Source organism: Sinohyriopsis cumingii, chromosome 11 (genome assembly GCF_028554795.1).
Source record: "Sinohyriopsis cumingii isolate HCF-2022 chromosome 11, ASM2855479v2, whole genome shotgun sequence".
In the NCBI taxonomy this organism is placed as follows: domain Eukaryota; kingdom Metazoa; phylum Mollusca; class Bivalvia; order Unionida; family Unionidae; genus Sinohyriopsis; species Sinohyriopsis cumingii.
In genome coordinates this window covers 50,037,579-50,065,311 of record NC_142971.1, presented here as the reverse complement: position 1 = coordinate 50,065,311, position 27,733 = coordinate 50,037,579, and the positions used below count along the sequence as shown (strand labels likewise).

The 27,733-nt window shown below is 35.4% G+C and overlaps 2 protein-coding genes across 5 annotated transcripts in view; one reads left to right on the top strand and one right to left on the bottom strand.

Moving 5' to 3' along the window:
* The window catches only part of LOC149788425 (protein DD3-3-like), a 77,411-nt gene extending 55,986 nt beyond the window's left edge, over positions 1 to 21,425 (bottom strand). The window contains exons 1-6 of one of the 4 annotated variants that reach the window (XM_089974407.1): positions 21,226 to 21,425; positions 20,155 to 20,221; positions 15,202 to 15,375; positions 14,332 to 14,412; positions 3,974 to 4,139; positions 711 to 890 (exon numbers count right to left, since the gene is read on the bottom strand). In XM_089974407.1, coding sequence (XP_089830533.1) covers positions 711 to 890; positions 3,974 to 4,139; positions 14,332 to 14,412; positions 15,202 to 15,363 — 589 coding nt within the window. In that variant the 5' untranslated portion in view covers positions 15,364 to 15,375; positions 20,155 to 20,221; positions 21,226 to 21,425. The other 3 variants (XM_089974405.1, XM_089974406.1, XM_089974408.1) reach the window with 3 other exon arrangements.
* Positions 21,426 to 21,557: 132 nt separating this feature from the next.
* LOC149788424 (protein DD3-3-like) overlaps positions 21,558 to 27,733 on the top strand; it is a 53,574-nt gene continuing 47,398 nt past the window's right edge. The window contains exons 1-2 of the mRNA XM_089974404.1: positions 21,558 to 21,921; positions 22,996 to 23,049. Coding sequence (XP_089830530.1) covers positions 21,842 to 21,921; positions 22,996 to 23,049 — 134 coding nt within the window. The 5' untranslated portion in view covers positions 21,558 to 21,841. The remainder of the gene's footprint in view (positions 21,922 to 22,995; positions 23,050 to 27,733) is intronic.

Here is a 27,733-nt window from a genome sequence, read left to right as displayed (position 1 = left end):
CATTCTTCATAAAGGTCAGCATGAAATATAACAAGTTATCCTTACAGCACATCCTTAACTAAGGTCTGCCTAAATTACATGCTATTTAGGGTGAGCCTGAATTCTGTGTGATTCATACAACATCCTAAATTTGGTTCAGCCTGCAGTACATGTTACTGACAAATAAAATCTGTTTAATTTTTGCATAATTAAATTTTCAATTGTATGAGCTAAACACAAACACTCTCAATCATTAACAAGTGATAAAATATCAGTCAATATCAAATACTGAAATATTCCAGTAAATAATTCATTGTCTCACATAAAAAATTACAGCATTTTATGTAAACAAAGTGATGTAGTATATCTACCAATAATTCGGATGATTTTAAAACTCTTCTCTATTTAAATAATATTTGAAGTGACTTAAAGTATTGTTAGCAAATGAATATAATTATTTTGGAATTTTTCTAGGTCACTACACATCATGAACTCCACTTGACTATTTCTATTGTTTGCAAATTTATTGTCAATTTATTGTCCATACCACAGCAGGAGCGATAAACCCGTATAAATATATTGACAATACATGGGATCTATTTGTGATTTGATTCCAGTTTAGACATTATCTGAAAGGACAAGACTGAAACCTTGTGCAAAACTTGTAGTGTGGAGACAAAATTTGATTTCAGTATTAGTCTCCTTGTTAGAACAAACTAGAATCAACTTGCCTTTATTTCTCTCCCTTAGGTTGCACTTGTCATACCACTCCCACATTTCCTGCAGCCCTCTGTCTGGCTTCACGGCATTAATCTTCCTGTCAATTTTCCCAGCTTCATTCTCTTCCAGGCTGACAGGTCGATTATAGTCTTGAGTGTTTGTAGAAACTCCGTCTCTCAATTTGTCAGTATCTGAGGTGGGAACAGTTTATGTATAAAAAAATTGATGAATAAAATAGCTTATCCATGTTCATATAATTTTAGTAGGAAAAATCCAGTTATTTAAGTGGCATCATTCAATGTATTCTCACATATATGTACAAACTAGATTTGATAAAAATCCATTTCTATCTGTTTATATTATCATGCTCACAAACCAGTACAGCAAAAGCAACTTTGACCTAAAATCAATGTGTACATCAGAGTGCATCAACTTCTTCAACACATTGCATCTAAATACAAAGTCTTGTCACACTTCAGTAGTATACATACAAAACACTGTTTTGATATACAGTGAAATACAAAACTGCAAGCAATGACCTTTCATTCAACTCCTGTGCCAGTTATGTTTTTAAAAAGTCCTTCATAAAAGTGTAGATATGTTGGTCATCAGACTGGCATATTGGCAAACTGAGTTAGATAAAAAATACTTCCTATTTGGTTGTGTTATCATGCTCACACGTCAGTACAGCATAAAACCTTTGACCTAAAAATCATAATCAGAGTGTATCACCTTCTTCAATGCAATGCAGCTAAATACAAAGACTTTACTAGTATGTGTACAAAACACTGTGTTGATATACTTTGTATTTTGGTCAAAGTGACTCATCAATGCCACCATTCATCCAAGGTCACAATCAACATTGTCTAAAAAAACCTTACCCAATCGAAAATAACCTTCTAGAATGATCCTGATGTTTACAAAATAAAAACAATAACCTGTATTTTGTTCAAATACACTAAGTAAATTCCAAAACCTAAACCTAGACCCAAATAAACATATTTACTTCTATTAATAATGTTGTTGTTGTTGTGGGGTTCAACGCCATTTTTCAGCACATGATAGGCTGAAAAACACATGGCAGCCAGTATTAATGGTGCAGGAAGAACCAGGAAAAACCCAGGAAAGAACCACCGACCCATGAGAAGCTACCGGCAAGCTTTCTCACATACCCACATTGGCAGAATCAGAGACTTGAACCGGCGCAGACAGAGGTGAGATGGCAGCGATCCGTAACGGAGAGCGCTTTAGAAAAACTCGGGGCCACTCTATTAATAATAATTATGATATTAAACCAATACACATACAGAATAATTTACCTTTGTATTAGTTGTTTACACAGAATAAAATAAAAAAAGTCAATTGAGATCAAGCAGAAATGAACTCAGTTTTGGACAAGGTCAAGTCCAACATACAATGTTACAGTACAATAGCATATAGTGAAAAACAAAAATGAACAAAACTAATAAGCAATGTAAATTAAAGATACATAACAACAGGTCTATCATTGATGGCCACATTGGGTGCAGACCTGGTTGAATACTGATAGTTGGTGAGACTACTCTGTGTGAAGCAATTGTCCTCTCCTTGATAATGAATCAGCTTATACAATTAGCTGCCCAGTATATGTTTGATATCGGCCAAGATCATATTCTGGTGATCCTGACAGCCTGTGATTGGTCACCCTTGTGCCAGAATGACTATCTGCAAGGGATCTCGTCACACATCAATGAAAGACGTTATCATCTCCGTCTTGAATTTCGGGACAGAAATAAATTGATTGAGCTATGCTTAGGTCAATTACAGGTCTCAGTTTGCAACTGGACTTAGTGACCAAAGAGATCATTGAAAAAAAATCCTACTGTACCACCTCCACCATTAGCTTCAAAAACAAGAGCTCTATCTTCTTCTGTAGTATGTCTGCTTTCATGGGATCACTTAGGATTTCCATCATAAAGGGGGAGCTGACAAAAGTGGAGAAGGCTGGATAAACAAGATTCAGAGACCCTCTGACATAACCTGAAACATTCATCTATTTTTTAAATGTAGGCTGATTGAAGTCTGGACACAAAAAAATGAAATCTGGCACCCACAGATGTGGTCAACAGCAGGCAGGACAATCACTAAATCAATTGCTTTCATTGGTAGACTTTTTCCCCTTTTTGCCTGTCTGCAAAAGTTGGGGCATATGACCTCCTTTAGTTCACTTAGCCATGACACATTGTTGTCATTGAAAATGGCCTCTAGTATATTTTGGACAGTGACTGTCCCCCTTCTTTGTGACATTCCCTAAAATGGTCATGTAGATATGGAAACTTCCAATGAAAGTAGGAGAAAAAACTCATCTGCCATCTGCCTATGAACAGAAGCAAGGAACCTAAAGGGATGGTATGCCAGGGAACCACATAATGTGGTTTAAAGGAAGAAGAGTGCAGGAGTGTGTCTCTTCTAATTAAATCAATACTGCAAGAGGCCATAAGGGCATTAACCATCATGTAATGAGCTGCCCTGTTCTTCAGCTTGGCAGTACAACTGGTCAAATCCTGGGCATGGTCAATTCTGGTCTTCTCAGCTGGCAAAATATCAACAGAGATGCTAGGTCAAGCAGTTAGGAAGTTGACACAATGTTCCTTACTAGTTTTGAAGTAGCATTATTTCAAGAGTATCCACTTTGTAATAGAGTGAGCCAATAATAGCGAATGCAGAAATATCCTTATCTATGCTTGGCATTTCTGAGTAATATCTATCTGTGTGAGATTTATACCAGTGAGATGAGAAACTTGCTGGTAATAATTTCACCAAAAATAAGGCTTTTTATGTTATCTGGGTCACAAATATTATGAGAAATGCCTGGTAATTTATGCAATTTTCTGACAACTGTCACAGTGGCATAGTTCTGAAGAACGGACTGTCCTCCTCCTTACCATCATCACCTACATCTAAAGAGACTTTGACCTTTTCGATGCAGGGGGTTCTAAGATGGAGACAATTCAGCTCACCTGATACTATACAGTGACAACTCTCCACAATGCAGCTCATTTTTTGTAGATTTTCACTGAACTACTTGTTTCAAAAATAGCAGCTGCAGATCCGACATTTGACCTCATTGAACTAGCTGCATGTGTCCATTACTGTATTGCCCGGAGAATACCACTGCCCCCTTTTATAATGATGACTACAAGGGATACAAAACAGCTAAGCCTTAGCTATACTGGAAACCGTGGGCTTATAAATATTTTTATCCCCCAATTTTATACCAAAAACCCATCATTACCTGGCACAGCAACATGTGCATCCTGACACATGTATTGGAGGATCATAATACAGTTCTGTTTCTGTGGACTTGTATCCTCATTACCACCACATCCATGCTGGTTTGTCCACTCTATGTCTAGATATGACTCATCCCCAGCCAATCCTGATCCACTTTGGAAATATTTCTAAAAAGGACAACATAGTAAAATATACTTTAGAACGTAGCAAAAAGTAAACATAAAAATAAGAGGTTAACATCTGCCTAATAGTCATACACAAAGCATGTTGGCCCTGAAATCTGGGTAAGTAGGATACACACCATAAACTTTTTGTCAAATCCCATGGATTGGTTAGAAAAACCATTGTGTAAAGGGTTGTCCATTATCTGTATGTGCAAACACATCTGACAACAGACCAGCACCATTTGTACACACTGTACATAACTGAAATACTTTTATGCCACGATGCTTTCTGTTAAATATTGTGAAACCAATTTATGAAGCAAACTATTTTTCTTCAATAAGGCTTCCACAATTATAATACAATCATAATACAATAGGATTTCTTGCATTAACTCGAACTAGGCCCTTACAAGTGAACAGAGAAAGCCTCAACAAGTAAATAGAGAGGTATGTATGTGTGTGTGTGTGTTGTACTTTTAATGTAGTTTTAACAATTTTTCAGTCATATCGCTGACGATGTCTGCACTGTGGCAGTTTACAGTGATGTCTAGCAAGGGGGCATCATGCCAAAGATATGTAGCATGATGTCCCACCCAGTCACATTATCCTGATACCAGGCCAACCAGTCCTGACACTCACCTCTTAATGCTGAGCGCCAAGCAAGTATAGAGATTTTAACAATACATTACTTAATACTAATATGATTAGAGCATAAGTAAAAAGAGGAAGTTATGTTCCCTTACCATGGATATGGCCCTGGTACTGGTCTCCCAACATATCAAGCAGATTGGGTCAAGCATGATGTGTGAGCAAAATGAACACAAACAGACGAAAATATGCAGTCTTGAGGAAAAAAATTCACTCCAACAAATCCAGAGAAAAAAGAGTGACCTACATCATTAAGAAGCTGAGGAAGCAAAATAACCTGTGTCATTATAATACTGCTAATGGACCTGTGAAATGGCCTGCTGATCTGATGACATCCTTTTGAAAAGAAAAGTCTCTCATTCACAGAAAATGTCATGACAGGTCTCCAACCCACACCCTGAACAATGACTGTGAAGTTTTTCTTTATCAAATGCTAGGCATAGTGACTGTCTCAACTTCATGAATTATTATTTTGTCGCATGTATGGTCTTTGGGTTACAGATCAACCATTTTTTAAAAATTAGACCTGGAAACAGTTGCTTAAGCTTCAAAAACAATATATTAATTAGCCAGTTGCTCAATTCACTGAGAGCGGAAGACAATCAGCTTTTAACTTGTTGGTCTATTCAATAGGCAGGGAGGAACTGTATCTACAATTGACCAAACAACCACCAATTCGTTTTTTATAATTATACCCAGATAAAATACATTGCTGAAATTTCAAAGAAAACATTAACTTTGAAGTACCGACTGTTATGAAAACATGCTAAGCAAATGGTAAAAAAGATCAGTCTCAATCATGCCATACAATTATTTGATGTTGCTGCCATAATAAGAAATGGGAAGTTGTTTGGTTCTCCAAAGCTGGCCTTAGCGGTGACTTCAATAATGCATGCACCTTTCATCAAAGAAAGCTGACTACAATCTTCAATAAAAACAAAGAACTTTTCTTCAAAGAAGTCAGTACCAAACCGTGAAAGTTTCCTTTTTGCATTGTAAAAATTTGTGCTTACAAATGCTACTAATGTCGGCTTAAAACGCAAAAAATCTTTTACCAACTTGGGACATATTGAAAAGTAAATGTGCTTCATCATTCGTTACATGATTGTGCTATATTTATCCACTGAATTCAGACCTATTTTTTTGATGGAATTACTTGTATTTTGGATTCAATGTATGTGATGAGATTCACTGGTGAGTACACGGTGTTGGTACTCTATTCATGCTATACATAAGACACACATATATATATAAACAGTATGCGTGTATATGTACCAATCCATGGTTCTCTAAATAAAGTAAAATATTATATATGCCTTCTCTGTTTTCACTACAGGTGTATTTCCCATTTAATATGCATTGATTTAAGATGGTAACTGTGCCAATGAAGCACGTATTTTACCCCCTGCATTTATTACCTTCAGCCCCCAATATTTTGGGGAAAATGCATCATTTTCTTCAGCTGACTGACTTGGTTGCTTATAACACGATCCAATCTATAACATGGTCAGCTCCCAGCTACCATGTTATAGCAGGGTCACACTGTATAATTATATACATGTGTGTGTGTGTGTGTGTGTGTGTGTGTGTGTGTGTGTATATATATATATATATATTCCATCATACTGACTCGTAGTATATATTATGTAATTAGTTATGTCTAGGGGCTTAAACTTATGTAACAAGACAAGGTTAACCCAACAAGCATTACATTTTCCAAAATATAAATTTATTTAAATTAAAAATCAAATCAAACAACGTGAAAAAATAAGAAATAACTTTCAGTTCATGAATTCCTAGAATATTCTAAATTGTACTATCAATTTCTCTCTAATCCAGAACATAAGTCTAGAGGTATTCCAAATGAACTTTCTGAAGTGTTTATGCTGTTGTTGTTGTAGGGTTAAATGTCATTTTTCAACACATGATAGGCTATACATGGCGGCCAGTATTAATGGTGGAGGAAGAACCCAGGAAAACCCCGGAAAGAACCAGCGACCAACGTGAAGCTACTGGTAAGCTTTCTCACATACCCACATTAGCCAAATCTGAGACTCAAAGTGTTTATGTGCTAATGTACTAGCACCACTGATGAACACAAATCCAAAAGTTTTTTACTTCAAGGTAATCTTATGACAGTAGAATATCAATGAAGTCCTTGAAAGTTTCAAACAATCTGACAGAATTATTTAAATATTCAAGTCTTAATAAATTTGCATAATCCAACAGATACTGGCAGATTAAATTAAAAAATTTCCACTCCGCTATTCCAAAAAAACAATATTATAAATAAATCACTATTTCCTCTCTCTTTCAACGCTGGCAACTGAAGAACATAAAATGTGGTGCAGGTTTTCTCATTATATAGCTTTTATATGTGCGCCAAATCAACAAAATCTGATTCACTAAATGATTCTCAAACAATTTAAATCATATTATTTTGAAATAAGTCAAGTCATGTTATGACCTTCATAAACTACTGTAATAATCAACAATTAGGGTGTGCAAGATAGCTTTACAGTACAATGCACTCTCAGTTACAAGTGATGTTTTCGTGACTTCAATTCAAATTAAGGCATGGCATACTTGACCAGAATAGTTGTCTACTTGACCTCAGCCATCACCCTTGATTTTAAAAATAAGACATTACACATGGTGTACATGTACTTTAACAATGACATCATCCAGCTACTGTATTATAGAATTTGAAATATAACTGTCACAAACCTAAATAACTTAAATAAAAACTATTTTATAAACTTAACAGATGATACAGATACCTGTAACAAATACATTAGATAAAGATATGAAATAATCATACTTTGTTTTCTTCCACACACAATCTGGTCTACTACACACTGATCACCCAGACTACATTAATCCACATGTCTCATTAGGACATCAATTAAAAGGCAGTTAATAACTATTCCACTATTCTAACTCATTTATGAATGCAATGCACTTTCTGATTGGTAATGTCACAATTTGCTGCAATAAAATCAGTGATGTTGTGATAGTGTAAAGCTCCCTTTTATGTAATGCTACAGGTACCTACATTTTTACCTAGTTGCTGAATATAATCTCTAGGGTGTTGTACATTGGGTATGGCAATTTGGAATTTAATGGTTAAAGCATATGTGTCAAACTCAAGGCCCGCGGGCCACATCAGGCCCGGCGTACAATTATATCAGGCCCGAGAGGTCTTGACCGGCGTACAATTTTATCCGGCCCGAGAGAGAATTTTAGGCTATGGTGTTTCCCAATGCACACTTTGCTGAAAAACTTAGCTTACTTCGCGCCGAGTTCGCACGTCGCTTTAGTGACTTTGAAGCACAGAAAAGTAATTTCGAGCTGTTTTGTAACCCATTTGCCATAGACGTGGAAACTGCACCTGTAAATTTGCAGATGGAGCTAATAGAGCTGCAGTGTAATGGGGCACTAAAGGCAAAGTACGACACTGTGGGGCCTGCACAGTTCACTCGTTTCATTCCTGAAGAGATGCCCCAGCTTCGTCTACATGCGGCTCGAACCTTGAGCATGTTTGGTAGCACATATCTGTGTGAGCAGCTGTTTTCTGTGATGAAGGTTAACAAAACATTACACAAGAGTCGTGTCACTGATGAACACTTGCAGTCCATCATGAGAATCTCAATGACACAGAACATTACTCCCAACATAAACGAACTTGTAGCCAAGAAAAGATGCCAAACATCCAGCTCTGACAAATTGGCATAAGAGCGAAATTGGGTATGCCAATGATTTTTTATTATTAAAACTTTTTCTGTTTTAATTTATATTAATGTTTAAAAAAGGTTTAATTTTCCACTTATTGAATGTTTATCCTGTTCGGCCTGCAACCTTACGTGTGATTTGAGTTTTGGCCCGCTGAGCGATTGAGTTTGACACCCCTGGGTTAAAGAATGGTGCATTGCTAATGCGTTAATGGTAAATTTCAATTTACAATAGTAAACCATCATTTACATCCTCAAATAAAAAAATATAATTTTATCAACCAATTATCTCCATTCTATTAAAATTATTCATATCCCTATTGTATATATATATATATATATATATATATATATATATATATATATATATATATATATATATATATATATTCCCAAAAATTACATCCTCACTCCCAGCTCCACACTAAGGTGATGGATCTAAATTCTAAAGTGCTGCATACATTCACAGACTTCAATCTTATCCTGTAATTTCCAAGGTATGAATTACTCAATTTGAAAATTACTGAAAAATTCTGGTTATGTAAATTTTTTAAAACTTCTATCACAAGGAAAGCTATGTAAAATATTGTTCTTGGTGTGAAAACTGTTAATATGTAAATATTTCTTCTATCTCATAATGTACACATGGATTAAATGTGAGGTGATGTTTCCTGACAGATAATTTCCGATAACAGCTTCATTTTACCACATCTTATCCAGTACTCAGCAGACCCCTCTCAACTTCCTGTGCCTACCACTCACATCAATCAATGTGTTTCATTGTATAATCATATCTCTGACAAATATTTCATCCTGATTCAACCACTTATGACTTAACATCAACATCCCATATCAATCTGATTAAAATCAGATCTCCACTGTCCTACATAAAGATCTAACAGCTGACACTCATTACTGTCAAGGAAAGTCTTAACCATTTTACTCAAACCCTTGCCACGGCATGAATAAAAACAGACAGCCAGGAAGTCCACATAAATCCATGGGAAACTTTTCTTTTCAAGGAGGAATGAATCAATAGAACATTATATGCAAGTATAAACTATAACTAACTAAATTAATTGAAATTTGTTTGGAAAAAAGTGTATACAAATAATCAGTGAATCAAGCTCAGCACACAAGCTGCATGAGGAACCCCAACAAAATGGCGAGATACAGAGAAATAAATGAACTGGACAAATATTTCCATACAGAAAGATTTGAAACAGCAGAGGGAGCTTTTCTGAGATGTTCTTATAAAAAGGGGACCCAGGAAACTAACACAACAAGGGTACAAGCAGACAAAAAAACATCAGTGGGTACAATGATATCAGCATTAAGTCTGAGGAAAACTGATTTAACAAACCTTGCGGATAGTCTGAACATGAATGGACTGAGTGGTTTCATCTTAAGACCTAAAGGAACAGATCCAATCTTGCCAAATGGAGAAATGGAAATTGCAAATGGGACAAGAATAATAAAAGTGCCGAAACCATTTCTGAGAAAAATTAAAAAGATAACAGGGGAGCTACATATTGTCGACATACCCATGGAAATCCCGCTTGAAGCAACGGTTAGATTTCAATAAAAACTACAAATCGAAGTCGTAAGAGCGAGATTTGATACAATCCCAGGATATGAAAAAAAAATGGCATCAGAATTCTAGAAGTGAAAAAGGAGAAATTACACACAATCAAAAAATTGTTCTTCCTACATGGGTTTCTATTTCTAAAAAACGTGATATAAAGGGTGCATTTTCCATAGGAAATGAAAACAAATACGGGAAAATGGGACACACCTGAAAGAAATGCAGAGCACGAGAAGAAGAAAGGAAACAACAGCAACGAGTACAACAATTACATCATACAAGTGAGATTACGATTTTTCCCAAACAGACAAAGACACAACAATCAGGCAAAACAGAAACAACCCAAATACAAAAGAATAAACAACAAAGACAGAAAACTCAGGAAAAAGAAAAGCTAGAAGGCAGATAACTGCTTATCCAACAACAACAAAACCAACAACAACAAAACCAACATCAAAAGAAGCAACAACCAATAGATAAACAACAACAACAACAAAAACAAGAACTGAATGAGAAGCAAAGAGAAACACAGGGTAAACAACAAAACCAACAACCAAAGAAAATATTAGTGACAGAACAACAACAAAACAAAACAAAAGAAGCAGAAAGTATTGCAAGAAGAAACAAGACAACAGAAGCAAAAAGAAAACCCTAGGAAAATACTAACAGAGGAACAGAAAAAAGAACAGAGGAAACGAACAAAGGTGAAACCATCTACAAGTCTGGTAATAGAAACAGAACAATTGAAAACAACCCTGGAAGAGAACAAAAGAAAAAGGAAAAAGATCTACAAGATATCACATGACAAGGAACTTGACACTGAAAAAAATGTACGACAAATGAAATGTCAAGTCTAACTGAAACTGAATCAAATAAAAAAAGAAGACGAATCCTAAAGGACCCAAAACACATACAAATATAAGAGATCCTAAAAGATCCAAAATATGTTGTTTTTTTTAAAATTATTATTTAAAAAAACGCACTATTACAACCCATACCATTTGTCCAAAAAAATACTTAATTAACGAAAACAAACAAGAAACAAGAATGAAAAACTGTAACAAATAGGATTCACGTTGAACAAATACATTTGGCCTATAGGTACAATTACAGTTAGGAAGGTGGAGTCAAACTCTAATGGTCTGTAAAGATCAGAAGAGTGATGCCCCCCCCCAAAAAGAAATTTAAAAAATAACAGCAACCACTTAGGGGCCATTTTCTGGTGACCTGTGTTAATGCCATAATCGCTAAATTTATCAGCTAATCAAATAAGTCAAACACCTTAAAGTTTGGGAGACTGAGCAGTATGGCTGAAGAGCATCAATGTGTGCCGAATGAGTCAATTTACTTTCAAATTCCAGAAAACTGCATTCTCATTGACTAATTCAAAGGTCACTGGAATATGAGCCCTCAACAGTCACTGTCAAATTTTCACGTATGACCACGAAGATCTGATTTTAATCAGATTGCATCCTATATTTAAGTAGGGTAAGAAAGAGTAGGGTGGGGCAAATATGAGTCAGGAACAGATGCGAGGTAAAGGCTAAATCCTTCCTTGATTCTTACATCTCCATCACAAAAATATCAAACGGGTTTTCATATTCCAGTGCTGTAAGAGTCAAAAGGGTACAATTTAATGCCATTTTTTCACTATGTATGACATGGCAAACACATTGTTACATTCAATATTACTGATTGGATAACATGCTGATGTTGAGATCATTACTACAACATGTGACTTGATTATCTCACTGACAGATGTTAACCTTTAAAATGAGCTATCTGACAGGTAGCATTAACCTTGACAATGACATATCTATCTTACAGCATCAAACTTAACAATGATCTACACAACTGATAGCCTTCATCTTGACAAGGAGCTGCCTGTCTGGTAGGATTAACTTTAACAATGAGCTGCATGTCTGGTAGCATTAACCTTGACAATGAGCTGCATCTCTGGTAGCATTAACCTTGAGAAGGAGCTTTCTGACTGGTAGCATTAACCTTGACAATGAGCTGCATGTCTGGTAGCATTAATCTTGATAATAAGCTGCCTGACTGGAAGCATTAACCTTGACAATGACTCAATGAGCTGCCTGTCTGGTAGCAAAACCTTGACAATAATCTGCCTGACTGGCAACAATAACCTCGACAATGAGCAACTTGACTGGTACTGTGAATCTTGACAATAAGCAACTTGACTAGTAGCATTAACCGTGACAATGAGCTATGTGTCTGGCAGCATTAACCTTAAAAATGAGCTACCTGTCTGGTAGCATTAACCTTGACAATGAGCTGCATGCCTGGTAGCATTAGCCTTCACAGTGAGCTACCTTTCTGATAGCATTAACCTTAACACTAACCTGTCTTACTGGTAGCATTAACCTTGACAATGAGCTGTCTGTCTGGTAGCATTAACCTTAACAATGAGCTGTCTGTCTGGTAGCATTAACCTTGACACTAATCTGTCTTACTGGTAGCATTAACCATGACAATTAGCTGTCTGTCTGGTAGCATTAACCTTGACAATGAGCTGTCTGTCTGGTAGCATTAACCTTGACACTAATCTGTCTTACTGGTAGCATTAACCATGACAATTAGCTGTCTGTCTGGTAGCATTAACCTTGACAATGAGCTGCATGTCTGGTAGCATTAACCTTGACAATGAGCTACCTTTCTGGTAGCATTAACCCAGACACTAATCTGTCTTACTGGTAGCATTATCCTTGACAATGCGCTGTCTGTCTGGTAGAATTAACCTTGACAATGAGCTGCATGTCTGGTAGCATTAACCTTCACAATGAGCTGCATGTCTGGTAGCATTAACCTTGACACTAATCTGTCTTACTGGTAGCATTATCCTTGACAATGAGCAACTTGACTGGTAGTGTGAACCTCGACAATGAGCAACTTGGCTGGTACAGGTAGCAAGAACCTTGATAATTAGCAACTTCACTGGTTGTTGTTGTTGTTGTAGGGTTTAATGCCATTTTTCAGCACATGATAGACTATACATGGCGGCCAGTATTAATGGTGGAGGAAGAACCCGGAAAAACCCCGGAAAGAACCACCGACCCACGAGAAGCTACCGGCAAGCTTTCTCACATACCCACAATGGCAGAATCCAAGACTCGAACCCACGCAGACAGAGGTGAGATGGCAGTGATCCATAATGGAAAGTGCTTTAGACCACTCGGCTCCCCCAACTTCACTGTAGTGTGAACCTTGACAATAAGCAACTTCACTGGTAGTGTTAACCTTAACAAGATAAGTACTTGACTCATAGTGTTAATCTTGACAATGAGCAACTTGACTGGTAGTGACTACCTATACAGCACTGATGTATTTGTCAAGTGCAGTAAAGTACATATGGCACTTTGACACTGACTTGTAATGCACAAGTGAAGAACTTTTTCAGGCTAATGAGTAATTAAAAATAGGAAGTTTCTCAAAGCAACCCTTACCTACTTAGCTGCAAATTCAGTACTCAGCAACAATGTGATTGTCAACCCTGAACATGGTTCTCAGTTGCAAATTTGATTTGTACTATATCTGCATGATGTAAAACACTGACAAAGTTAAATATAGACACAAGAATATATGCAGTTATAAAAATACACATACACAATACTTGGATTTGATAACAGTATCTAGAACATGCAACATCTGATGGAAAGATGATACAAATTAAACACTGTATTCAATAATTTAATTTGGGTAAGTACTGATTGCTTTCAGTGAAATGGCCAATAATTTTACCCAAAATGTTTATGATCCATTTGGTTAAACTATTGTTGCATATTATTTTACACTGTTTAAAGTGTTAGACCAAATATTTAAGCAGCAGACTACTTATTAATATTCTGAAAGTAATTTTAAACTATTTGTGAATGCTTGCTTACTTCTTTTTTGTGTTTATAATATTCTGATGAAACTGAACCTCAAAAGTGCAGGAAAAACTGTTATTTATTAATTTTTGATCAGTTTTATTTGATAAGGATAAATTACAATCTACCAAAGAACTCTACAAACAATCCCTGGCTGGGACAAGTTGCCCTGTGGATGAATTGATTGCCTTTTTTATTTAATCATCAACTGATCTACCACATCAACATTTTTGCTGTGTACTGGGACCTTTCAATGCAGGTAAATGTGGCCCAAAGAGCATTCATGCACACCTGTCATTAAGATGTGTTATCAATTCTACTTAAGGTGTACATACTAGACTTACCATCTGGTATTGTTTGTTGGCATCATTCCCAGCTGCTATATCTGTTGCATCCCCAACATTGTAACCCCCACGGTTATTGTTCTTAGAAGAAAAGAAACATTATTTTGCATCATTAAGTGTTATTTATCCCTTTTGGAATTATGGATAATGATAATACCCAAAGTAAGCATTGCTACTCAAAGTAAGCATGGCTACCCAAATAAGCATGGTATATAAAGCAAGCAGTATTATTTACTTGTATTTAAATAATGGACACAAGATAAACTGTGCCTACATAAATAAAATCATAATAAATTTACTTATGAAAACAGTTTATTTTATTGAGCTTTGGTAATTTGCTACATGTTTAATGGCTTTGAAAAATAAAGTTGACTTTAAAAACACATGGATACTGGCATGGGTTAAAGTTACAATATTACTGTATCTTGGTACAGAAACATGTATATTGCTAGAAACAAAACAAGACAGACCATTTCCTTCTGCAGGACATCACAAAAAAGACTTTTAATCTTGTAAACAAATCGATAAATATTCATTGAGGGATGGGGGGCTTGGATCAACATGCTTGTTCATTTCCAATTCTTGCAAAATCCATTTTTCATCTCTGTGACTAAGTAATTTTAATGACATTAGGTTGAAAGAAACGTACAACCTTTTGACTTCATAACTTTTGGATGAGCTAATGTAGATAAACAAAACTCACAACAAACATACCATCTGTGTGTGGGGCTTTTGATCCATGCCACCTCATGACAGATGGCATTTTTGTTGTCAGTTTAATCTGCACAATTATCTGAAAAGACAATACAATAACCATGTGTGTGTGTGTGTGTGTGTGTGTGTGTGTGTATGTGTGTGTGTGTGTGTTACCTGTGAATCAAACAATCTGTTGGCATTTGTCCGAGTAGCAGTGTTCTCATTAAGTCTGTTGTTGCTGCCTCGTGGATTATGCACATAAAGATCGGAGGTCACAAGAGGTAGAAGGAACACAAGCAGAATGAGAGAGCAATCTCTTCCTTTACTTTGGCACATGACAGTTACAATCTAATAAAATTAATAATAATTATTCAAGAAAAGAAGAAATCAAGGTATATAGGATGAAGCAATTTAATTTCAATTTCTCTAACTTGTATGATAGTATTATTTGATTCAATATTAATTCTGCCTAGTATTATCTATCATTTATCTATGGACCTTGGTTCAATCTTCTGTAGTGTGCAAATTAAAAATTCTCAAACATGTATGATAATATTTCTTACTTTCTATCTTTCTGATAGTTTGCTGGTGATATGAATGATTAAATCAGATTTCATACTTCTATAGCCCCTATTAAACAAATTAACAATACAGTACACGGAATATAGATGATAGTGCAAATCAAGATCGAAGGGAGATAAATCATAAGGCAGAAATGCTTCTCAATGGGTGTGAAAGGATTGAGCCAAGAATTATTAATTCAGATGTGAACTTGACAATGCCATAGGGAAATACATAATGTATATTTATCCAGTATAGTTAAGCTACTAAATTACAATTGATTATATTTTGGCTGATGAGTCATGTTTTGAACGTACTATTTTCCTTTGCTTCAGATAACAGAATAAAATGAGTATATATGCAATTGTTTTCACTTGAAACTTAAGCAGACATGAACAAAAATTACTGTCAAAAATTACTGTCAAAAATTACTGTCAAAAAGATCTGAAATAAAGTTGATAGATTGATAAGTATAAGACAAATCAAACAAACATTTTTTTTATTAGCTCATTTCATATCTTACTACATGTACCTAAAAAAAACTAGAAATAGTTAGCAAGATTAGAAGTGGATCATTACAAAAGTAGCACAGTGACTCTAATCACTATTTATCTAACAAAAAAAAAACAACAGTACTGTGACTTTCTTCAGTGAAAATCTTTACAAAATAGTAGTCATTTTGATCAATATCTATCTTTTAAAAAAAGTAGCACTGTGACTTTGATCAGCATTTATTTTATCAAAGCAGCACTGTGACTTTGATCAGCATTTATTTTATCAAAGCAGCACTGTTACTTTAATCAGCATTTATTTTATCAAAGCAGCACTGTTACTTTAATCAGTGATTACTATGTGGCAAAGATAAGAAGTGAACATTCCAAAGCAGAAGAATAGCATAGTAACTTAGATTTTTATAGAAATTAACTTTTGGCTTTCATCTGGGTTATTCTTTTGGGTCTTAGTTTTTTGTATAATATTGTTTGCTGGAAAAATTATTTATTCAAGGTGTAAGATCTAGAAACAGAATCAGTTATATTGTTGTGTTCAGTATTTGATTTGGGATAGAATTCAGGGATGGCACTGGGCTTTGCCAATGTCGCAAATTGTGTTGTTTTTCTTCAATTATTGGTGACAAAATATACCATCTGGTGATATTTTTTCTTTTGCGATAACATATTTTGGCTGTTTAAACTTCAATGTACAATCTTGGGTTTTGGGGTGGAGAAATTCAAAGGCAATGTAAGGAAGCCACAAACTTGGAATATAAAATGCACTGGGAGCTATCTATTGTTACATAAATCATTTGTTCATATTGACAAATGCGTCTTAACAGCTCATTTTTTCATCATAATCCGATTATGCTGACACCTCGCCTGGGTACTGTAAAAGCTCTGATACACTCATCTTGCTACCAGATTAGCTACAGTCGATTAACACATGAAAACAGGAACAGGAATGGCTGCAATCAATAAAGTGAGGGTTGTTGGGGGTTTTTTTGTTGGTTTGAGGGGTGGGTTAATGTATTCCAAAAATAGTTTTGCTGAAACTACACAGAAAACTGATTACGTTTGAGGCACTGATTGTTCTATATAAATACTAAGCAAATAAAAACTAATAATAAAAATACCAGTTTCCATCAATGCTCTACTACAACTATATTATTTGATGTTACAGCGGCAATAACAAAGCAGTGTTTATTTGGTCTGTGAAAGTTTGCATTTAATGCTGACTTCAATAGCACATGACTACAATCTACAATTATTTGACGTGACTGATACAATAACAAACTGGCATTTCTTTGGTCCTCGAAAGTTTGCATTTAATGGTGACTTCAATAACACATGTACTATTCACCAACTACAATCTTCAATAAAAACAAAGCACCTTTCATCAAAGGAAGTCAACATCAAACTTAAATAAAAGCAATGAAGCTGATTGATTACTGTATAATTTTGATTTGAACATTTTTATTGTGCCATGAAAGTTTCTGCAGGAAGCATGTTAGACTTACGATTGCTACCACAGGCAGTATACAACACAAATTAAATTCTGAATATTTTGATTTGGTTGCAAAGATGTTTAGGGAAACCCCCAATAAACAAACAATATCTAAACAAATTCTTTAATCGCAACACAACACAAACAAACTGTAGGGGGACACACTTACACATAAAAACCTTTCCCCTTTTTTTTTTGGCAAGGAGGGCCACTTTACGAGCAAAGATGTTTTTTAAACTTTTTATAGTGTTTAGTAATATACATTTTAAACAAGAATGTTTGGTTAGGAATGCTTATGAAAATAGTAAATTTATATCTCAAGGATTAACGTAGCTTTAACAATTTTTCAGTCATATCGCTATGATGTCTGCAGTGTGACAGTTTATAGTGATGTCTAACACTGGGGCATCATGCCACTGACTGTGAGACATGTAGCATGATGTCCCACCCAGTCACATTATCCTGACACCAGGCCAGGATTTGTTGTTGTTGTTGTGGGATTTAACGCCATTTTGCAGCACATGATAGGCTATACAAGGCGGCCAGTATTAATGGTGGAGGAAGAACCCGAGAAAACCCCGGAAAGAAGCACCGACCCACGAGAAGCTACTGGCAAGCTTTCTCACATACCCACATTGGCTGAATCTTAGACTTGAACCGCCGCAGACAGAGGTGAGATGGCAGTGATCCGTAACGAAGAGCGCTTTAGACCACTCGGCCACATGGGGCCCCGCCAGGATTTGTAAAAGTTTTGTTAAATTACATTTTAACTGAACTTAAGTTGCCAGGATATTTTATATTCCCTTAACTTCACCACCTGACCCAGTGTACAGGGTATTATTTTTAATTGTTTTCTTTCCTGACCCGGTGTACAAGGTATTATTTTAAATTGTTTTCTTTCCTGACCCAGTGTACAGAGTATTATTTTAAATTGTTTTCTTCACCACCTGACCCAGTGTACAGGGTATTATTTTAAATTGTTTTCTTTCCTGACCCGGTGTACAGGGTATTAGTTTAAATTGTTTTCTTTCCTGACCCTGTGTATGGGGTATCATTTTAAATTGTTTTCTTTCCTGACCATTACATGTATTTGTTTAGTAAAGACATACATGGTCCCTCTCTCTCACACACAAACTGAAAGGTGTTATTTAATTGCTAATTTTCTTGAAATTGGATACTGCTTCCTTCTCCAAATAAGCCCACATGAAAGTGTAAAACAAATTTAAATTTTTTAAAAATATAAGTCAAAGTTGACAATAGGATGTTTTTTTTCTGAAAAAAAAAAATCAGTTCTCTTATTCCTTTTGGCTAACAATTTTCCCAGCCTTTAGTGATAAAACATCATTTGTATAATAGGTTACATCTGTGATTTTTGATACACAACTTGATCTGCATCTAATATATTTTGCAATAAAAACTAATAAATGAATAAATTTGTATTTCCTATATAAAAAAGTGTTTTGGTGTAATTCTTTAAATTCTGGTCATAAGATCACATCCATGCCACAAATCTTTTCCAAAAATATTCAGTAAATCAACAGTCATAGAATAAATGCTCTATATTTTCTATTCAGTCCTTACAAATAGTGTATTAATAATTATCACTTAAAAGAGGGGTTTTACATCAGCTGTTTGTGTCAATATTTCTGTGAAGGAATCCAGTATTAAAGCTAATCTTTCTGGTACCTTTTGCACAAAGCTAAGCCAAAATAAAAGAATTAGTCCATTCACCTGTACAGCCAGGACCAAATCATGCGTACCATCTGGCTCTGGTATCTTAATACCTTCATAGTTTTATAAATAAATAAATAAAAATATTATTTTCTCTTAAATTAAGTATTTAAGTTTTGCCAAAGATTACACAAAATCTATTTCCACTATCCAGAAACCTCCAATTATCCTAATTCACTTCAGTCATATCTTTGAAATAAAGAACAAAGCACAGTATGAAATTATTAATTTGTGGGTTTTTTTATCATTTCATCAAAGCTTCAAACAGCTTACAGTGCTTCAGAAAGATGTTGAATACATCACCATTTGTTGTCCATTTTACAAACATCTGAAATTATCTACATTAACTAAATTCAAAATATCTTCCAACAGTTATTCTTGAAAAGTACATGCTTCATTTTCCCATAATTATAAAACATTAATAATATCATGTCAAAATGTATTTTCATGGATTTAAAAATCCCTTCCAACTTAATTTTTCCAAATATTAGGTCTTTTAACTAGGATGCACAAATGTGTGACAATTCCTTATATTTTCAAGCCCTGTCTTTATTTCTTCATTAAATCCTTCTTATATTTAGAAAATTCCCCCCTTCTTTTCAAATGGAAGAGAAAAGCTCCCTCTAAATTTTCGGTTCGGAACAGACACTGCTAATTTATATTACTGTGAACTTAACAGATTTTCAATATATTAGTTTTAAAAAAAATTTTTATTACATGTACCATCTTAGTTGAGCTCATTACCAATATTGGGTGGAGGATTTGGTACAGCTGAAGAAATAATTTGGGTAGGTGAGAAAGCTTACCAGTAACTTCCTGTGAGTCAGTGGTTCTTACAGGGCAGGGGTGGGGTCCGGTTCTTCCTCTACCACTTATGCTGGCCACATGTACTGCCAATTATGCACTGAAATGATGTAAGGGATAAATTTCTAATCATCTCTCAACCAAGTTGTGTCTCTACTTCCTTCAACTTCTTCGATTAATACAGTTCTCCTATATCCTACATTGGTTAAAGATCAGTGTACCCCCAGTAACATAAATTTGGTTGTTGACCAGTTAATATAAATTTCTGAAGATATTTTTTTCACTGTAATTTTTGTCCATTCTATCATTTCATTGGAACATATTATGGTACAGACCTGATACCAAGACAATGTCATTAAAAATCTGCAAGGTTGTTCTGAATGACAGTGGAGAACTATTTAATAATTCAAAAGCATCATCAGCATGCTGCCCCATTATTGAAAATGCCTGTAATAATTCATGTTATATATTTTGTTGGCAATTTGTGTCAATGACTTAAACATAAATATCAGGGTAGATGTTTTACCTTGTCGGACTAATAATATAAAAATTGGATGCAAACACCCGTTTGTTAGAAGAATATATACAGATATATACACCTAAAAATGTTATATACCTCCAACAAGTTCTTGCGTAAAATTGGGCTTAGTCATACATGGCACATCTACAATACAATGTCAATAGCAAAACAATAATATTTGTCATTGATCAAATAAACTTGTAATTTGTAATGTGTAATTTGTGAAGAATTCTGGGAAAACAATATTTTCCATGAATGATAAGATTTAGTTAACGTCGGCATGATTTAAAACAACAATTCAACATAAGCTCTAAAAAAATGAAAGCTCATTAATGATAATTCCCCAAACGGTAATAAATTAAAACTTCCATAAAATGAAAAGCTCTCGTTCAGTACAGAAACACATCCTGGCTTACGGAGTTTCTACACAAGAAATTATTAGTTGATCGTGGCTAATGAAATTCCTACAAAAGAAGTTATCCGTCTGTGTCTAATGAAATTTTTACAAATGAGATTAAAATGCCTGTAAAGGTTATCAGTAAAATTAAACTACCTTAGACACAAGAACTTAACAGAATGCTTACCTGTCACACAATTTCCTCGATAGCATCAATTTTGGGTAAGACAAACTGAAGCTATCCGAATAAATTTGTTTATATCTATATTCATACGCTGTATTAAGTCAAACTTATTTCGGCTGTTGAAAAATATAAATCAGTCTATTCACTCTATAATATTATGTTTCCACAAGAAACATTTGAAGTTACAGCAACCATAAAATACTTAAGCTTTTCTAATGAGTCAAAGGTAGAATTAAATTTTATAGCGTGAGAATTTTGAGGCGTAAACCAAGACACGAAGGTAAGCACGTGTGCTACTTAGTCACGATAAAGTGACAAGTAGCTTATCAAAAAATGACGCAGACAAAGGGGAGCCGCAATATGATTTGCCCAAATACGGGTTGATTAAGAACAATTCAGTTCAAAGTAGTCACATGATAATTATTTTCACTGTATTTATTCAAACTACGTTATTTTTCGATGACATTAACGCTCGAGTTCTTTTGTGGAGATACATTGATACATGAACAAAATATTGTATCAGGACTGTAACAAAAATGATCCTGTAAAGCCATCACTTAAGGTGTGTTTGCTCTAGAACTGTTATAATAGACATTCTGGCGGGGAAAGTGACCAAGAAATGAAGTGCCCGGTTGTGTCAGTGATATGCTATGTTCTGTTTGTAGCGGTAAATGCAGATATTTACCTTCACAGTCCACGGTAAGATGGAAGTTTTCTATTATTATCAGACCTACTAATTAACACTATTTTGATATATCTATCTGCATCACTCTTTAACTTGAGTGCATGAGATGGAATCAAAATAATGTTTTTAAAAAACGCAAATGATTTCATGTTCCATGAGCTAACCCATCAGGTCTCAGGCCTCCTCCCGATTTCATGTTTCATCAGCTAACCCATCAGGCCTTAGGCCCCTCCCCTCCCCCCAACAAAAACTGCCTATTTCAGGTCGGCAGAGCAACCCATACATTTTAGTGTATTGAGTATATTTAAGTATATTTGAGTAAAAAGACGTGCCATCCCCAATTCTCATTGCCGCACCCCACCCAAACCCGTGTATCGTAAAAAAATGCAAATTTAATATAGATATAATATTTATTTTTAAAAAAAGACATGGCTACCCTAATTTTAATACCATTGCAATAGGAAACATATATCTATAAAAAAAATTGGCCTTATTAGACCAAACGGAAACCCGAGAAAAACTTAATAACTTGGAAATATTTTAATCAGTTGTTTCGATGTTTTTGAAAAAATATAACATTATTATTTACATATCTGTGTGTGTATATATATATATATATATATATATATATATATATATATATATATATATAGGTACCTTTTGTTAAATTAACCTATTTGATTAACTCAATCAAATAGGGATTCTTCAGCAATGAAAGTGTATGGGTGCCTGCAATTTCATTTAGTGGAACAGTTACTCAGTGAATCATTTGTTTATTATCAGTTTTATTATAAGAATTGGAAATGTGAGATTTTCATGGGTATGTGAGATTTTCATGGGTATGTGAGAGGCTGATTTGCTGACTGTGCTGGAACAGGCCATCTCAACTATTCATATGGACTCTTTATAACATTTTGAAAATAGATATCCAGGAGAGAGGGAGGGAAGGAGACAAAAGGCATTTGATGTATTTTCAAAACTGAGAGCCCATTACACAAAACTGGAGATCCTGAAAATATGGACTCTTATGAAAGAGAACTCTGCTTCATGATTTCTAAACCTCTAAAAGAATTTATTTTTATCTGCAGGGGATCAAATAACAGACAAGATGAAAACACAAGAGAACGGAAAAATGAAAACAGGTAACTATTTAAAGTGTAAATATGCTACAGATTTTATATTGTTTAGAAATTTACAGAGCTTTTACATGTTTTCTTTTCTTTGTTGTTTGCATTGTTTTGTTTTTAACAACATGGAGAGCCTATTTTTGAGAAATAATATGGCAAATTTAATTTCTGTACACCTGCCATAAGGCAAATCATATTGTGTTGTGATGTCCTTTTGTAGATATATTTAAGTTTATTTGAGTATATTTAAGTATATTTGAGTAAAAAGACGTGCCATCCCCATTTCTCATTACCGCACCCCACCCCAACCCCTGTATCTTAAAAAAATGCAAATTTAACATATATAATATTTTTTTTAAAAAGACATGGCTACCCTAATTTTGTTTCTGAACAATGGTTCCATTGATATACTGTCTTCAGTTACCAAACATTTTAGGGTGGCTTGCAAATAGGGGTAAGGAAGAACCCAATACATTTTTTAGACAAAAGCGGAAAGGTCAAGGTCTTGATGATTGAAAGAAGAGCTGTTTCTGAGCAATAGTTTGACTTATTCACCATCTGTGGTTATCAGACTTTAAGGATGCCTTGAATGTAAGATATGGAATAACCCAGTTGATTTTGGGGTCAAAGGTCAAGATGTCCCTTTAGTTTTAGATCAGGCCCTTTCTGTATTCAAAGTGAGGTGCCCATCAGGCTTGTAGAATATTTTTTTTAATTTGAGGAAACTTTGATTATGCTGCTGAAGTGTGTAAATGTATTTTCAAGATGTTGACATACTTGGCATAACACGGCACAATCAAAATCAGATCACATGTGAAATTGAGAACTGATTTTAATCAAATTGAAACATGGCATGTCTTGTTAAAAAAATATGATTTTGTACTCCCACCCCCACCCCAGTCGTGTTTAAAGAAAACACAATTTTCAGAACTTTTAAAAAAATACCCAACTAAAACAAAAACAAGCCACAACTTTCATTATATGACCATTACATGCAGCATGTGTAGACGGTAAACAGTCATGACTGGAGCTGATGTAAAACTATCCCATGGGCAGTTTAAACGGGCAATTAAATGCAAAAAAGTCAGGTATAATCCATCATTTCGCATATTACTTAATTGGCTGACAATAGCTAGTGAGCTGTGTTTGAAGGCTGCAGTGAGCCCATTTTGCTAATTTGCATGGGTATGACCAGGAAGTCGAACAACCTATTATATGTAAATGAAAGAGATTGCAAAGCATGATCATTTCATTTGTTGGAATAGTGTTCAAGTGTAATTCATTTATAAAGCTGATTTTGGAAGCAAGTAGCTATCAGCAAAGCCCAATAAAAATAAATTTCAGAACTCTTGGTTGACAGAGTTTTACTTTGTAAAGCACACCAGGAAAAATAAGAAGAAGAAAATTGGAGGGGGGCTATTAATTCTTTGCACATACTGCAAACAACACATCAGCATGTGTCAGTCCGGTTCTAACCTGGATTCACAAAGAATCCAGCAGAGAAGTTTGAACACGGGACCATCCAGTCCCCACTGAGTGTAGTGATGAACACTAATAACTCTTGTATTACCTTCAAACCCCCTTTCAACCCTATTAAATTTATATTGAGCTATAACTACTGCAACATTGTGTGGAAATATTAAAAAGGGGAAATTTTGGGCATGTGGAAATTGGAGTCTGAGCTTGTGGAATTTCAATCAGGGCTTATGAGTTTACTTAAGTCACCAGCCCAGGGCCTGTGACTAAAAAAACTTTCTTTGAGCACTGCTGACTGAAAGAAGCGAAATGATTTCTGCAGAATAACAAAAGTTCTCAATCATCTACTGATACCAAACTTTGTGGGTGTTTGGAAAAAACCCGGTCAAGTTTGGGGTTTACAAAAAAGTCAAAGGTAAAGGTCACAGACCCAAAAAAATGTAAATGGTTTCCACTCACTAGCATTAGGTCTGCATCACATACTTGGACAAAACTTTGTGGATGACAGACATATACTTGAGGTTACGAAAAGGCTTATAGAATTTAGGGTCAAAAGGTTAAATGCCAATGTCTCTGTGACTGCAAAAGCAAAAGGGGTTTATGCACAAAATTTCAGTTGGCTGAACAGGACTATTAAACAGTAGGCGGGCTGTTCACTGCACTGGTTTTTTTATTCTTCTTTTCTATCTAAGCACTTGTTTCATTGATATTTGCTGTCTTTATTCAATATATAAATAGTATCTATATAGTGAAAATACAGACTACATTAGGATGACATTTTAGCCCTCAGTGTTAAGTTGTTATCTCCTTCATTGTGTTTAAATGTTAGCAATACATTACCTATTGCAGTTGTATAGCTTACTTTTTCTGGGACAGAAATTACCCTTATCAGTGAAGAGTTTATCCTACTAAAGAGTAACTCTTAGAAATTTTTAGTAGTAAGCCTTGTGTCACTGATCCATGCACATTTGTTATTTTTTTTTATCTTGGATGCACTACTCTAATAGATCTATTCAAAACACTCAGCATATGTTTTCCTTCAACTTTGAATGTGCGTGTGGTATCTAAATATGCTTTTTTGGTATTTGTTGAGAATTATACCCTTAATCTATCACATATTCGTTGATGCACATTAGCTGTCTGTAAAGTGATTTATTGTTGTGATTTTTACCAGCGCCATGGAATGTCTCCCTCTCCCGCTGAGTTTGGGTGATACTAATGTTTGTTCATTTAATTATTACAGTTATTATTCCGGACTCTGGGGTAGGAATTGTCTCCCATCTTTTGCCAGAATTTTTGTAACTCTTTTTTCAGTTATTTTATTTACTGCACATCTGGATTGTTGTTTCCTTGATTGATAGCTTATGTGAGTTTTGACTCACAGAAGAGTGTCTTGCACCAGTGAACATTGCATTCAATCAGATAGCATGCCATTATCTCACAAGTATTTCAATCAGTAATGACCTCCACTGCACAGCTCATTTTGATAGTTTCACTGTGGTGTCAGTGATCATGGTTTAGTGATCTTCTTGACCTGCAGATAGACTAGACTAGGACATTGTCCCATATTCTTTATCTTCATGCTTGGCTCATCTCAAATGATCTGTCTGCCAGGACAAGTTTTCAAGCAAAGTTGCTAAGTTCATTGCACAGGCCTGGAGACACTTTACATCCAAGATATATGATACCAGATGGATAACCTTTGGCAATTGGTGATTGTGTTAAGCATTATCTTCTCAACCTTTCTGAGGAAAGACAATGCTCATTTTATACTAACAAGGGATACAAGGCAACCCTGTCCAGGATTCTAAAATTTTCAATAGGCCTGGCCATCTATTGACAATCTCTTATTGCTGAACTGACAATGTAATTTTAGTTGCAGAGTCAGGTGTTTGCTTTCTAATGTCTAGATGGAATCTGTAGTGTGTCATGTGGTTTTCTTTATCTAACGGCCCCCTTTTGAACTTTTGAGTGAAGCTTCTTCTGAGACCCTTACTATTAGAACTGTTTTCTTGCTCATCTTAATATCCATGAAACAGAGGAATGAGCTTCATGCCCTATCCATAGAACCAGACTGCCATCAGTTCATGACCTATCCATAGAACCAGACTGCCATCAGTTCATGCCCTATCCATAGAACCAGGCTGCCATCAGTTCATGCCCTATCCATAGAACCAGGCTGCCATCAGTTCATGCCCTATCCATAGAACCAGACTGCCATCAGTTCATGTCCTATCCATAGAACCAGGCTGCCATCAGTTCATGCCCTATCCATAGAACCAGGCTGCCATCAGTTCATGCCCTATCCATAGAACCAGACTGACATCAGTTCATGCCCTATCCATAGAACCAGGCTGCCATCAGTTCATACCCTATCCATAGAACCAGGCTGCCATCAGTTCATACCCTATCCATAAAACCAGACTGCTATCAGTTCAGTGGCATTTGGTTTCTTTCCATGATCAACCAGATAATTTAGTTAAAAACTTAAGATTTTTTAAAATCTCAGTAAAGATACCCAGTGTTTGACAGAATACTACGGATGATCAGTATTGACTTTTATGCTCAGTTGGAGCATTACATATGTATTTGACAGCCTTTGAAGAGAGTGTGTGTGATTTGGATTTTTAACATAGCTTTAACAATTTTTCAGTCATATCGCTACGATGTTCTGTAGTGTGGCAATTTATAGTGATGCCTACCACCTGGGCATCATGCCGCAGACATGTAGCATCATGTCCCACCAAGTCACATTATCCTGACACAAGGCTGACCAATCCTAACACTAACCTCTTAATGCTGAGCACCTAGCATGGCAGCTGTTTGTACCATTTTTTTTAAGTGTTTGGTATGACTCGGTCGGCGTTCGACCCCAAGACCTTCCGCTTCCAAGGCAGGCACTCTAACCACTAGGCCACCAGAGCGGTTACCCATGATGAGAGAAGAAAAGATAGGAAGCATTACATTTGTATTTGACAGCCTGTGAAGAGAGAAGAAAAGGTTGGAAGCATTAAATTTGTAATTGACAGCCTGTGAAGAGAGAAGAAAAGGTAGGAAGCATTACATCTGTAATTGACAGCCTCTGAAGACAGAAGAAAAGGTAGGAAGCATTACGTTTGTAATTGACAGCATCTGGAGAGAGAAGAAAAAGTAGGAAGCATTACATTTGTATTTGACAGCCTCTGAAGACAGAAGAAAAGGTAGGAAGGATTACATTTTTAAT